This window comes from Bubalus bubalis, chromosome 10 (assembly GCF_019923935.1).
Source record: "Bubalus bubalis isolate 160015118507 breed Murrah chromosome 10, NDDB_SH_1, whole genome shotgun sequence".
In the NCBI taxonomy this organism is placed as follows: domain Eukaryota; kingdom Metazoa; phylum Chordata; class Mammalia; order Artiodactyla; family Bovidae; genus Bubalus; species Bubalus bubalis.
This window is the reverse complement of record NC_059166.1, coordinates 16,687,806-16,703,088: the sequence shown is the minus strand read 5'-3', so window position 1 is coordinate 16,703,088 and position 15,283 is coordinate 16,687,806. Positions and strand designations below refer to the sequence as shown.

At 44.8% G+C, this 15,283-nt stretch overlaps 1 protein-coding gene across 1 annotated transcript in view; it reads left to right on the top strand.

Moving 5' to 3' along the window:
- Nucleotides 1-2,514, top strand: part of PPP1R14C (protein phosphatase 1 regulatory inhibitor subunit 14C) — an 84,967-nt gene extending 82,453 nt beyond the window's left edge. Inside the window, exon 4 of the mRNA XM_006080265.4 lies at nucleotides 917-2,514. Coding sequence (XP_006080327.2) covers nucleotides 917-991 — 75 coding nt within the window. The 3' untranslated portion in view covers nucleotides 992-2,514. The remainder of the gene's footprint in view (nucleotides 1-916) is intronic.
- The last annotated feature ends 12,769 nt before the right edge of the window (nucleotides 2,515-15,283 follow it).

Genomic DNA, 15,283 nt, shown 5'->3' with positions numbered 1-15,283 from the left:
GGAGTAAGCGTCTTTTAATTTCATGGCTGCAGTCACCATCTGCAGTGATTTTGGAGCCCAAAAAAATAAAGTCTGACACTGTTTCCACTGTTTCCCCATCTATTTCCCATGAAGTGATGGGACCGGATGCCATGATCTTCGTTTTCTGAATGTTGAATTTTTGTATGTACTGGATTGTAAATATCAATGTGTCTTGTTTTTCTTTTCAAACTGTGATTTGCAGTCCAAAAAAGTCAAGAGACTTCTATTACGATCTAGACCCATGGTTCTCAGTAAGATCCTGAGACCAGAAGCATAGGTATCACCTGGAAGCTTGTCAGAAATGCAAGTTCTCAGGCCATAGCCTATATCTACTGAATCAGAAACTCTGGGGAAGTGGGCCCAGCACTCTGGAATTTATTTAATAAGCCCTCTTTCCCGCCTGTGATTTGATGTGCACTCAAGTTTGAAAACCACGGATCTAGTTTAGCTATTTCAAGTGAGGTTCATAAACTAATGCTGGCATCATTTGGTGGCCAGTTGGAAATGCAAAATATTCAGCCCCAACCAGACTTATTCCTTCAGAATCCACACATTTCCCTGGTGAGTTGTAAGCAAGTGTTAAAGATTTCGTGAAGTTTGCGAAGCATTGATCTAAACCACATAGGCCTTCAGGGGCCAAGTAGATAATGTCAATGAGTGAAGGCAGCTTGGTTTTTTCTTTAAAGAGAGTACAGCAGTGAAAAGGCAGGATGGTGAGAAGTTTAAGTATCTTCATTTGTTTAAAAATATCCTATACTGTGCCAGTTGGGTTAACACACCCAACCAAGCTCATCAATTAAGGTTAGCTGCAGTTGACTTCAGTGACTTCAAGCAGATTTTAAACCCTTATTTGAATAGTGACTCTCTCATAATAACTTCTTCTGATCTCTTTTAGGAGTTCATTAAGGAGCTGCTCTCTCGGATAAGAGGCATGAGGAAGTTGAGCCCCCCACAGAAGAAGGCTGCATAAGTCCAGCCCAGGTGGAACTCTGCTGGAGACCCAGGAAGGAATTTGGACTTCACGAAGACTTTTCTTAAAGAACTGTTGTCCTTATGAGCAACTTTTTTGGGGGTGGGGAGGGGTTGTATCTATTAGACATTTATTCAAGAGTGTTTCTTTTTTGGTTTTTAAAGGTTTGGTTGGTGTAATATTTTAATAGCAAAGATATCACAGACTCTGGCTTCAGCCCAACCAGAGAGCATCAAATCAGGCAGACACGCAAGGAGGGGCTGGACTAGGCAGCATCTTCTTGGAGAAACCAGATGTTAAGGACCTAAGATACAGGGATGATGGTTTTCTTACAGCTAGTTTGGTAAGACTTTTTTCTTGAGTTGTACATTTGACACAAAGGTCGAATTTCTTGTACTTGTATATATCTACAGGCAACTAAGTTAAAATGTGGATGTGAGTTTTATTTCACACGGATGGAATAAACTTGTGGTCATCCTTTAATTGGAGGTCATGGCATGTGTGTTTTCAAGAGGCCACTAGGTCTTCTTCATGTGAGTGCTGGAGACCGCCAATGTTCACTTTCTGCACCAAAGTGAAAAGAACTCAGCGTATCCGTTATTTTAATGAGCTACACTATGACAATGTGGAGTTGGTCAAGGGCTTAATTTATGGACTTTGTATTATTCTGTTAATTGGGATGCTTTGCCAGGTCATGTACTTATTGCCTCATTTGTGGTATTTTAAAGTTTTCTGAATCCTTTCTTTGAATGACTATTTGAATTTCTCGAGAAATGTTCATACTGTCTGAGGGGTGTTTGGCGGTGGAACCAGAAAGCGCCGTGTAGCAATTCATTCTGTGATTTCTACCAAATACCATATATTATTCTCTCTCCATGAAAGCAGGTCATAAGGAAGTGAGCAGATTCAATATCTTCCTCCTTAGAAGTAGATCTGGGCATTTCTGTGCCTGGAGGGCATCGGACCAGAGTGGGTGAGCTGAGCGATGAATGGGTGTACAACTGAGAAAACCTCAGCTCCTCTGGAGAAAGTCGATGCAGGAGCATTGGCTGGTTTGGAAGTGTGGTAGAGATTTCCTTTCTGGCTTCTCTCAGTGGCTTATGGTGGGGACTCTAGCCCTAATTGTGCACCCTGATCGGATCCCTTTGCTTGGAGCTGAGCCTGGGGCACCTGCTGAGCCCCTCTCAGTTCTATACCGGCTCCTTGGAGAAGGATCAAAATGCAGTTGGATGTGGGTGGGGTCAAAGGTCAGAGTAGAAACTCTTGGTATCCTCCAGGAAGCCCCCACTGCCTCCCATAGAAACCCCCCTCCCTACTGTAAGGTGTCTCTAGGTGGCCCTGTCAGAGGACAGGGGTCAGGCATTTTATATCAAGGGTGCTTTGAACATATTTTATTTTTTAAAAGAACTATGTTTGTGAATTTTATGTACACTGGCAAGCTTTTGAAAATGTATTTAATTTTGTAATGTTTACCAATGATTTATTTACAAGCTATTTACTCGAATAAACGAAGCTGCTTACAACTCTGCTTACACGTTTGCCTTGCGAAACAACATGGGTGTGATGATTTTACTTTGTCAGATGCTCTGAAGACAAGGGTGTGTGCACATATATGCTCAGTTGTGTCCGACTCTGCAACCCCATAGACTGAAGCGCGCCAGGCTTCTCTGTCCATGGGATTTTCCAGGCAATAATACTGGAGTGGGTTGCCTTGCCCTCCTCCAGGGGATCTTCCTGACCCAGGGATCAGACCCAGGGATCTAACCCACGCCTCCTGCATTGGCAGGTGGGTTCTTTACAACTGAGCCACCTGAGAAGCCACAGACAATGGTACCAAGCACCAGCTAGCTTTTCATTTTCAGGTCTTTTGTTCATTTGATCCTGGACCTCACCTGAGGCATCTTCAGATCAGGTGGTGAAAGGAGGGGAGCTGGGACAGACTCCTCGCTTGAGCAGGAAACAGAAAATAACTCTGTGGCCTTGGCCCTGCCTGCCTTCTACTTCAGCACTCCCCCAGGCCATGCGTCTTTCATTTCATTCAAACTCCCTTTTGCCCATCTGGTGTATATTCTCAAGATTTCAGATTAATCAGATATTCCAATTATTGTTAGAATGCCTTACACTCTATGAGTACACAAAAATCAGAACTTACAGGAGTTCTGGTAGGTTTGACCAGCCCAAGTTATAATCTTTTCCTTTGAACTTTTCCTTTGAAGGCCTCTGAGGCCTACCACATCACACACTTCCTGCCCCCTCCCCACCCCCCGCTGCCTTGCTCTTGGCCTGGCATCACCTGACTCCCTGGAGCACTCAAGCCACAAGCTGGGACCTTCTCCTTGCCTCCCCATCCAGGTCCCAATGCATCCGTAGTCACCAAGCTTTTCCTCTGCTAATACTGCTTAAATCTGTCCTGGTGAAATCTTGCTGTGATTGCTACAACTATCTTGGAATTGACTTCCCTGTGTTCTGTCTTATGTCCCTCTGATCTGTTTTCCACCCAGTAATCAGAATAATCTTTCCCCAAAACAGCTCTGATCACTCCACTCCCCTACCTAAAACCCAAACCCCTCTGACTTCTCTACAAGGAATCGGTCCCTACCTCTCCGGCCTTCTCTTTCGGCCTTTCGGACTGATGTCTGGTCCTACTGAATTCCTTGGGGTGTCTGAAATGTTCTCTGTATTTTTTTTCCTCAGAAGTTTTGCAAAAACTATTGCCTGGGTCTGGTACACCCTCTCCACCAACAGGCTGTATCTGGAGAGCTGGGTTGGACCCTTCCTATGTGTGTGTACAGCCTAGTGACATGTTTCCACTATTACCACTGACTATTCACCTGTTGTCTCACCTGTTAGACTCTAGGATTCTTGAGGTTGGAACTGGGTCTTATAAATCAGGCCCCTGGTTCTGTGCATGACCAATCAGAGGGATCAATATGTGTCTGCCAATTGAATAAATATGATAAATGTTTCTTTGAGAAAACTGACTCCTTCCCACCTTGGAGAGTGCATATTAGACCCGAGTGTATATTTGAACCACCCACGAAGCTTTAAAAGCAGCTGATGCCTAGACCCTAGGCCTGACCAACTTAATCAGAATCTGTAGGTAGGAGCAGAGGTTAGGCATTTTTAAGGTCCCCAAGTTGAGTACCCCGGGCCACTGGCCATTCTTGTGTAGCCCAGTGCCCACGTTTGACAGCAGGGCATCAGCTTGTGCTGTTACGACAGGTGGCAACCATGATGTGAGCACGCTAACTATTTCATTTTATTTTCTACTGGAGAGCAAATAAGGGTCAGCACTTGGGGAATGACTTCAAAGGAACCAATTTCTGGCTCAGTGATTGCTTGAACACCTGGAAATCCACGTTTAAACGGAGTGGTGTCCATTTACAGCAATCGTAACAGTGGCTCCCACTTCTTGATCTCTGTGTTAAGTGTTTATCTGCCTTATCTCATTTTGTCTGACATTAATATAATGGGGTGGATTGCTAGTCTCATTTTACAGGTGAGAAAAAATCAACTCAGAAAAGGTAAGCAGCTTACCTGAGATCACACAGTTACAGAGCTGAGATTCAAGCCCTTTAGGCTTATCTGCCTCTTACAGGGGGAAATTCAGTCCCAAACACAGGAGTAGGGCCCCTGCATCTGCATCTATCAGAGTATCTCACTGCATCTACAGTGAGCCGGGCCCCTGAGCTGGTGGGTGGGGTGGGGAGGCTCTGTGGTTGGAGGGGTCCTCAGCCTCCTGACAGTCCTCTCCATCTGTAGGTAGAAGCAGAGCTTAGGCATTTTTTAAGGTCCCCAGATTGAGTGCCTGGGCCACTGGCCATTCTTATATAACCCAATGCCCACGTCTGACGGCAGATCATCAGCTTGTGCTGTTGTGATAGGTGGCAGCCATGATATGAGCACACTATTTCTCATTTTATTTTCTACTGGAGAACCTGGGGCCCCACCTGCTCTGGAGCTGTGGCACAGCCTATTCCGGGCTCTTCTTGTTTTCTACCCTAACAAAAAGCTCCTGGGTTTGGCCTTGGCAGCAAAGTACAGAGCACCCTTTCTTCAGTTTCCTGAGAAAGCAAACTTAGGAGAAAGAGCAGCCCAGGGTGATGTGGTTTCCAGCTCTTGTTACACACAGCTGTTTGATTTTCATTTACAAAATGAAAGTCCCCATGAAAGGCTGTGTGCTGTGCAGAAATCAGTTGATCAACAGTAGATGAGTAAGTCATTATTTCTGGTTCTTTCTAAGAAGACGAAGTGGCTGGGAACATGAGCTCTGTGCAAGCCACACCAAGGGGTACAGGCTGAAGGGGTCAATGCCAAGAGATTGCCAGGCAGGCACAAGGCCCCCACCTGGAGACGGAGGTGGGAGAGCATCTGGGAGGTGACCTCATCCCTTTCCATGGTCAGAGTGGGAGCCACGTGTTTTCCTTGGTGCCTAGTGTTGCTCTGGGTGCTGCTCCACACCCGGCCTGCAAGCATGGGGCTTGTTCTTATTCCTGTCCCTCCAGTGTTGCTCAGCGAGATGCCCGGGCTCAGAGCCAGCCCTTCGTGTGACTGCTGAGTGACACTCCTGCACTTGCACCATGCTTCTGCTTCTGAGTTAAAGCTCTGTGGATTCCCTCTGCTTCTCAGGGATCTTCCTTGAGTGCCAACACTTTGGGGAGCTTCCTACCACCCCCTCACACACATCCTTTCACCCCTGCTTTGGGCACTAACCTGAGGACACTTTGATGGCAGAAATGGCCTAAGATGTCTTGGGTGGGGAGAAGTACTGTGGGTGGGCGGGCCCCTTGTCTCTGGTCTAAAAACACACAAAGAACTCAGTGTATTTATTTGGTATTGGAACTTTGGGAAAGCTGATTTCAGATTGAACAGAGATAGGGGTTCTGGTGATTCTCCCCACTGCTGTTTTCTTCTTCTTTGAATTTATTTCAACCCAAAGGATCCTGGATTTATTACTGAGAGCTGGTGACATTCTCTATGAAGTTTGGGATGTAACTAGCTGGATGTTTGTAATTTGCCTGTGAAAATCAGGTGGATTCTCCCAGTCTTCTGTGAGCAAGAAAGATCCAGACTTCCTGGAGATCCCCTCCTCCCCGACTCAGACACCCGGGCTGGAAATGCTTCACTTCTTCAGTGTAGTGATGCCACCATGGCGTCATGCACTTGGGAATGAATGGCTTGTATAAGACTGGATTGTTCTCTACTCCTCTGGGCTGTGTGGGTGTTCCCACCACAGAACACTGGATGAGCATCTCAGTGGAGTACTGTTATAACAACTGCAAACTAGGCCTTGGAGATCTGGTCTTCTGATGCTTTTGTTGGGTCCATTGGATAAATAAGACCAGCTTTATCTCTGGTACATATTTCCTTCAGCTTCAAGCTCTTCAAAGTAGGGTGTATTAAATGACCTTGCTGGGTTTGGGTTCACCTTGTTCTGGTGGATTCTAGAGGTAGAAAGTCCTATCAAGTATATGGGAGTTTAAAAAAGTGTTTGTGCTGTGTTGACTTGGTCACATTTTACAGACACACATATGCACACAAATTCAGTGTTATCCTTGTTGGGAGACAATTATATACAGGTCTCTAGTGTTTCTGCGTGTTTGTGGCCAGACACTGCCTTAGGGGTGGACAAGTGTTTTCGAGTATGATTGTGTGTGCAGCAAACTGTGTTGGAGGATAGAGATTGCTTCTCCCTCTGGAGCAAAAAAATAAGTGAGCTTCAGATCAGATCAGTCGCTCAGTCATGTCCGACTCTTTGCGACCCCATGAATCACAGCATGCCAGGCCTCCCTGTCCGTCACCAACTCCTGGAGTTCACTGAAACTCATGTCCATTGAGTCAGTGATGCCATCCAGCCATCTGACCCTCTGTCGTCCCCTTCTCCTCTTGCCCCCAATCCCTCCCAGCATCAGAGTCTTTTCCAATGAGTCGACTCTTCGCATGAGGTGGCCAAAGTACTGGAGTTTCAGCTTTAGCATCATTCCTTCCAAAGAAATCCCAGGGCTGATCTCCTTCAGAATGGACTGGTTGGATCTCCTTTACTGCCTATCATAAAAGATACAGGTTCCCTAAGTTCAGAGTTCTTTCTCCTGTAGTGCAACCCTTTGCAAGGCAGTTGTCACTCAGCCTTCTTTGCAACCCCCTGTGCGAATTAGGACTTGCAAAATCATCATTCCAAAATGCTGCTGCTCTAGCTACTGTTCTTGTGAATAATAAGATGTCCTCTCTCTCTGACCCGGGAGTATTGGGTCTTTGATGTATTCCTGGCTCTCAGGCAGGCTAACTTTTCAACTTGGAAATAGAATCAAACCTCATACCCCGCCCAAGTCTTGGCAATGATCAGTCTTCCTGGTCTCTTTGAGTATGATTTGCATCATTCGTGTTGGTGGGCTGGAGTCCATGGGGTCGCTAGGAGTTGGATACGACTGAGCGACTTCACTTTCCCTTTTCACTTTCATGCATCAGAGAAGGAAATGGCAACCCACTCCAGTGTTCTTGCCTGGAGAATCCCAGGGACGGGGGAGCCTTGTGGGCTGCCGTCTGTGGGGTCGCACAGAGTCGGACACGACTGAAGCGACTTAGCAGCAGCAGTGTAACTAGTAGATACTTTCTTTGGTTTAGACCCTAATTTGATCCATCGTTTTCGATTATAGACAGTCAGAAATTTTCTTTAGAGAGATTTCATGTCTGGAAATGATTTTCTGTTGGCAGAATTTACTTTAACTTTCACAAAAGCTATTTTTTCTCTCTCTCCTTGTTAGCAACAAAAGGAGGATGCTGTGTGGTAGAGATAAGGGAAAATGGGCCGATGGAAGAGAGACATAGCAAATTTACAGAAAACTGACACTCTAGAGTGAAGCTGAGAAGACAGGCAGATGGCAGTTCTTGTCTTGAATCTTTCTCTTTAAAATAGGTATTTAAATAATATGAGTGGCAGTTTATCACATGCTACCTTGACATCCTCAAATTAAACTCCAAAAGTAGTTTAGTGACTGTAAACTTTATTTGCAGTATCACAGTCAATCCAGTGGTCCCTGAACAATAAAATAGGAAAGTAAGCTCATGGAATGAATTCCTGGTGCTCCCAGATCGCAAAGTGATCCATATAAAGTGTAACGCATCATACCCCTTGGGGTCACAAGTTGCTTGAGGGTAAGTGATTTTGCAGGTTTCTTTTCCTCTTAGTAGTAGTAGGAAATTACTCCTGGTGTGGATTAGATTTGTAAAGGGGGCCGCTAGTGACTCAAACCCCCTTTCTGATAGCTATGGATTAGGAGACAAATAAGGCAAAGTATCTTAATTTAAAAAAATATTTTTATAGCATTTAGCACCTCACTCTTTTTGGCTGTAACCCCAACATGGAGCACCAAAATGCATAATCTATAGTGTAGGCTTAGAGAATCATCTCTTTCTGAAATTAATGATGGGTGAGGAGTTGAACCAAACCTCCCAAATTGCTTAAAAAAAAAAAAAAAAGTATAGTTTTTTTAATCTTTTATTGTGTTCCAAACATGTGCTCCTTTTTTCATTTTTAAAATTTTTTACTTTTTGGCTATGCTGCATGGCATGTGGAAATTTAGTTCCCTGACCAGGGACCAAATCTGCACCCTCTGCATTGGAAGTGTGGAGGCTTAACCACCGGACCACCAGGGAAGTCCCACACGCTCCTTTCAGAGCTGAGAGCGCCCTGCCTATCTCTTTAAGCTTGTGCTTGTGCTAAGTCACTTCAGTCCTGTCGGAATTCTTTGTGGCCCCATGCACCATAGCCCGCCAGGCTCCTCTGTCCATGGGGTTCTTCAGGCAAGGATACTGGAGTGGGTTGCCATGCCCTCCTCCAGGGGATCTTCCTGACCCAGGGATCAAACCCATGTGTCTTATGTCTCCTGCATTGACAGGCAGGTTCTTTACCTTTGAGCCACCAGGAAATTCTCATGTTTAAGCTAGGAGTTCTTAAAGCTACAGCTCATGTGGCCTTAAGAGGAATCTTCAAAACCTCTGAAACTTTGTAAAAGAGAAAGCAAGAGATCAGACAGAGATAGAGACACACACAGAGCAACAGAGAGAGAGTGCTCTAAAGGAGAGACATAAATTGCTTCAGAGAGGGAAGAGGAGAGAGGTGGGAACATTTCGGGCAGGAGAGGGTCTAGGCTCTCTTCAGGTTCCCACAGTGTCCATCCCTAGAACAGGTGAAGAAACAGGCTCTGGAGGCCATAGTCCCATGGGAAGCCAGGGTTGCTGGGTGTTCCAGAAGAGCTGGGCAAGCCCACCCTCCCCTCCTGGGCCCCAGCCCTCCCTGATTCCCTGGTTTCCGTCTTTCCCACCTCATCCTCAGAGGTTCCGCTTGCTGAATTGCTTCTGTGAATATTAGCTTCTCCCTGAGATGCTGCTCCCAGAGCAAACAGCAACCTGCCCAGCAGGGAAGCCGCTGGGGATGGTCCTGCGCACCGCCACGCACATACACTGACTTATTCAGGAGGTGAGCTCCATGTCCCTTTCCTCTTCTGCTTTTTTGGGATGAATTCCACTCATAGGTTCTGAGGATCACACGTTTTTGATGCAGATTCACCTCCAACAGGCTCAGCTTCACAGGTCTGCTTCAGTAGCCCATGCCCTTTGCCTCAGCAATGCACGCCCTGAGCTGACAGAACACCTGGAAAAATATCTTTCCTCCCCCTCCTATCCCTTCTGGAATCTTGTTTAGATCATCAAACAAGAAAATGCATGAAAACAAGCATGTGAGTATTGGTATACAATGCACCGAAAGGAGTGGAAGAAAATCCACACCTTGTCATCCTGTCCCTGGGGAAAAAGCAAGGAAAGAAAGGGTAGGAATAATGCCTTGGCCTTCGACAAAACACTTCTCTGTATATGCTTCTGTTGTTCCAGAGGCACACAAATGTATTATATTTTTATATTATTACAATTATTATATATATAATAATTATATATTATATATTATTAGTATAATTATATTAATATAAATATATTTATATTATATTTGGGCTGGGAATTTAAATTCCATAAAGTATTTTATAATTTCTAGGAGGAAGTCAACCCTTAATTTTTCTTGCTCATGTTTTATCATGAGTCTCATTTAATCCAAAGTGTTGCTTCCTAACTTACAATCTTTCTGTGGAGGAAACACGAAAGATGCTTCATAAAGCCACTCTGCAAGCAGGATGCACATTTCAGAACAGAACTTTCCCCCTGCTTAAATAGTTGCTCACCCTTCCACCTCCCAAGATCAAGAATGACTCATTCGTGTACAAGATGAACCAGCCAAAGCAACATTTCTAATGGGCTCCAGACCCTGAAGGCAGAAACCCTTTAAGAATTGAAATTCCCATTTTATTGTGAACAACAAATATCAGATGGAATGTCCATTTAGCGATGATTGCCCAGAGGAAAACAAGCAGAAGCTAAGAACTCTTAAGATTATAACCCATCATCAATCCAGTCAACTCCCTCAGATACTAACTTCATTACTAAAGGGTCATTATGTTTGTGTTGTCAGGGTTTTCTTGAAAAGTCCTTAGTGGCTATTTATGGGTCACTGGGAAAGCAAGTGTTAATGTCTGCCTTGGATGCTTTAGGACTGACCCTTCAAATGATTATATGGGATTGGCTGAGTCTGGAAGTTGTGTTGGTTTTCCACCCAAGGCTTCACAAGAGCTTTTAAATTGCCTGTAGCTGTCAGAGGGGATCATCTCCTCAGCAAAGTGGGTGGAGCTTGCCCATCACACCACAGTTCAGGTTTTTACAATAATGCTGCTGTGGCCTCTGGTCTCCCCTTTCACTTTAAATGGTGGTTCTGAAGTCAAGCTCTAGTGCTGCTGATTTGGGGCTTCCCTGGTGGCTCAGATAATAAAGAATCTGCCTGCAGTGCAGGAGACCTAGGTTTGATCCCTGAGTGGGGAAGATTCCCTGGAGAAGGGAATGGCAACCCACTCAGGTATTCTTGCCTGGAGAATTCCATGGACAAAAGAGCCTGGGGGGCTATAGTTTATGGGGTTGCAAAGAGTTGGGCATGACTGAGCAACCAAGCACACACACATAGTTGATTTACAATGTTAATTTCTGCTATACAGCAAAGTGATTCAGTTATATATATATATATTCTTTTAAAAATTCTTTTCTATTATGGTTATTCACAAGATATTGAATATAGCTCCCTTAGTGCTGTGCTGCTGATTTTATAAGAATCTTATAGGAAACAAGCTTGGGTTACTAACAGGGGTGGGGTTAGCACACACACCCTCTAGAAGAGGCTTCAGCAGCCATAACAAGGCCCCTGGGCCCCTGTCCTCCTCCACACAGCGACCCCCCTACCAATTTATCAGAGGCCCCACAGTCAGGCATTCATTCTCCTTCAAGTTAACCAGAATATACTCCTGGGATCTTAAGCTTTAATCATCTTTATTTTTGTCAAGTATGGACCATCATGTCTTTTGGCCCCTACTGTGATATAGGGTTCCTCAAACAAAGTACTTCCCTGGTGGCTCAATCAGTAGAGAATCTGCCTGCATTGCAGAAGTCCTGGGTTCAATCCCTGGGTCTAGAAGATCCCTTGGAGGAGGAAATGTCAACCGACTGCAATATTCTTGCCTGGGAAATCCCATGGACAGAGGAGCCTGGCAGGCTACAGTCCATGAGTTGCAAAGAGTTGGACACCACTGAGTGACTAAATCACCACCAAAGTAAGGGCATCTCTTGTAATTAAAAATGCTAAAATAGCAAAAGTAAATACGTATCGAGGCAGGCCCTGCCTTGGCACTAGGTGAAGCAGTCTGTGATTCTGGTACGTGGATCTGAATATTTTGTCCACAGAGTGTGGTGCAAATATTGCAGAGAAAGGTAAAGCTCAGAAAATTACCAGAGGGGCCTTGGATAAGTTTGCAAAGAGGTAGATGGGGCAGGTATGGCCTTCACTGTGATAAAGTCCACTGAGGGCCCCACGTGGGCCCTAGGAGGTTGGTAGAGTGAAAAAAGCACTTGGATCTGTCAGAATCCAGCCTGGTGTCTTTGGGCAAGTGATTCTGTCTGGGCTTCCATCTCGTCCTCTTAAAATTAAGAATATTTGCCCTAACTATCTTGCGGAGTAGAAATGAGCAATAAACGTTAAGGGTCGGCCACAGCATTAACGTCTACTGGAAGCTTGATTGGTTTGATCTCCTTGCTGTCCAGGGGACCCTTAAGAGTCTTCTCCAGGACCACAGTTTGAAAGCATCAGTTCTTCTGCACAGCCTTTTTTATGGTCCAACTCTCACATCTTACATCTCGCCCAGCACCTTATTACTATTATATGCATGTCATTACTTAGAATATCTTTCTTTCTCATTCTCAGTTTCAAAAATGATGATCACTACCCTTAGGGCCCTTGTTTTTTCTCCTCTCTCTTCCTTCTCCATCTGTTACCAACCACAAGGTTCAACAACAAGGGTGGAGCCGGGGGAAGTCAGTGGAGTTGACAGCACAGCTTAAGTCTATGAGGCCACCATCAAGAGTCTCCAGGGGCAAGGCTGGAGCTCCTACCTGTGGGGGACAAGGATCTGAACCCCAGGATTCCCCAGGTTTTCCAATTCTGTAGTTAGAAGCTTGGAGGAACTGAAAGAACTTTGGGTTGATCCTTGCTGTCTGTGTATTATATTTTGTCTTTATTAGAACTGAAATGTGTTTGTATCACTTCTCCTTCTTGTGGTCATACCTGGCTGGGGGTGGAGATAGCCTTTGGGTCAGTACCCTAAATCCAGCAGTCATCCCAGTGGGGCAAAATTATTGATGGGAAAATGGCCCTCCATAGCTAAGGCTCAAAGAAGGTGAAATCCATCTAACAAAGCACACATTTTCTTTTTTTTCCCCAGTGTTTCTAGGGGCCAGTGTTTTTTAAATCAAGGACAAGGTTATGGAAAATCATCTTTAATTAAACCTGCATCAGTCCCTCTAGGGCTTTGTGCTGTGTTCACCTCTTAAATTATCCACTCCAATTAGCAGAATTCTTCCTCCCAGCCTCCAGGTTTTGTTTGCAGGTCTCACGGTGCTCTGACAGCTCCAATCTGTTTCATTGTGTCTGGAAGCAGCATCTGTAGGATTTCTTCCCCAGCTGCCTCAGGCTGCATTCTTTTTCTCTCCCAGGGTGTCTTTGTTATGAGCCCAGCTAAGGCCACAGACAGCTTTGTCTCTTAAACCACCACCCCCTGCCTATTGCTATCCTACTGACTTTTATTCCCTGCTCTTCCCAGAATTAATCTCCACCTGTCCATGTATTTAATCAAGATATTGACTAGTATTCCTTGTTACTTTCAGAAAGAAACTTATGGAAGCAGTGCTTCCTCCTTCAGCCAGAAAAACCAAAGTGGAGGAGCCTTCTTAATCGAGCATCCACCCAGCTGACATTGCGCCCTAAAATGATTAGAAAAACTCAGTTGATATTTTAAATCATCATTCAATTAATTAATCTAAAAAGAAAAGGGAACAGAAAATGTGCACTTTCTTTCATGTGATCCACATATTGACCCTTAAATACTTCAGCTTCCTGGAATATCTATTGCTGTTGCTGTTGTTCAGTCACTAAATCGTGTCTGACTGACTCTTTGTGACCTGCAGCACGCCAGGCTGCAGCATGCCAGGCTTCCCTGTCCTTCACTGTCTCCCAGAGTTTGCTCAGGTTCATGTCCATTGAGTCAGTGATGCTATCTAACCCTCTCATCCTCTGCCGCCCTCTTCTTTTGCCTTCAATCTTTCCCAGCATCAGGGTCTTTTCCAATGAGCTGGCTCTTGGCATCAGGTGGCCAATGGATTGGAGCTTCAGTTTCAGCATCCGTCCTTCCAATGAATATTCAGGGTTGATTTCCTTTAAGATTGACAGGTTGGATCTCCTTGCAGTCCAAATGGCTCTCAAGAGTCTTCTTCTGCACTGTATTGAATATATATTAAGAGCTATAAATTACTGAGCAGTAATTTTAAAAAGAAATCATTGTAACAAAATATTTATAGTGTACAAAAAAATCCAAGGAAGAATATTGAAATATGTTTTATACTTGTATCTATCTATGTCTGTGTAAATATCTGTATATATTTATCACCTGTGATATCTACAAGCCATTAAGCTTAAGATGTGAAACATAGATAAATCGAAGCCCTCTTATGCCCCACTGCTGATCCCTGACTCTACAGTGGTAACTATGAACCTGACTTTGGCCTGTATCCTAGCCATGTATATTCACTACTTATGAAGGATCCATAAATAATACTACATTAAAAACTTCATGTAAATAGCATTATATTCTATGTATCTGTCTGCAACCTGTTTTTCACGTGTGAGAATTTCCTGTGTAAATATTAATAATTTGGCCACTTCATTTATTCTAAAGGAGGTGTGCCCATTCTCTCCTGGATGGATGTTTAGGCCCTGACTTGCAGCAATTATGAACAATGCTGTGATGGGCTCATCATTACAGGGGATCTGTGTGCGTGACAGTCTTCACAAGTGAATCAAGGTGATCAGGCAAGTCTGGGAAACTCTAGAGCAAACTTTTCCTGTAAAAGGCCAGATCATAAATAGTTTCAGCTTTGTGGTGACAAAGCTCTTGACAGGCCCTGTCAATTCCCTCCAGCCCACCTTCTTCACAATCCTCTAAAAAATATAAAAACCATTCTTAATTTGAGGGCTGTCTACAGTATGCTGGCAGATTTGGTCCACTATCCTGTGCCTGACCCTATTCTGCGTACCACTGAGATGAGGCTACCTATGTCCGTAAACCTATTGCTGCTGCTGCTGCTAAGTCGCCTCAGTCATGTCTGACTCTGTGCGACCCCATAGATGGCAGCCCACCAGGCTCTTCTGTCCATGGAATTTTCCAGGCAAGAGTACTGGAGTGGGGTGCCATTGCCTTCTCCACCATAAACCTATTGCTGCTGCTGATGCTAAGTCGCTTCAGTCGTGTCCAACTCTGTGTGACCCCATAGATGGCAGCCTACCAGGCTCCCCCATCCCTAGGATTCCCTAGGCAAGAACACTGGAGTGGGTTGCCATTTCCTCCTCCAATGCATGAAAGTGAAAAGTCAAAGTGAAGTCTCTCAGTCATGTCTGACTCCTAACAACCCCATGGACTACAGCCTACCAGGCTCCTCCGTCCATGGGATTTTCCAGGCAAGAGTACTGGAGTGGGGTGCCATTGCTTTCTCCACCGTAAACCTATTAGATACTGTTAAATGCTCTGAGATGACTTTGGAATGTCATAAAATCTGTCACCTCCCCTGTCTCTCTGATAGTCTATGACTTTCTTCCTCCTT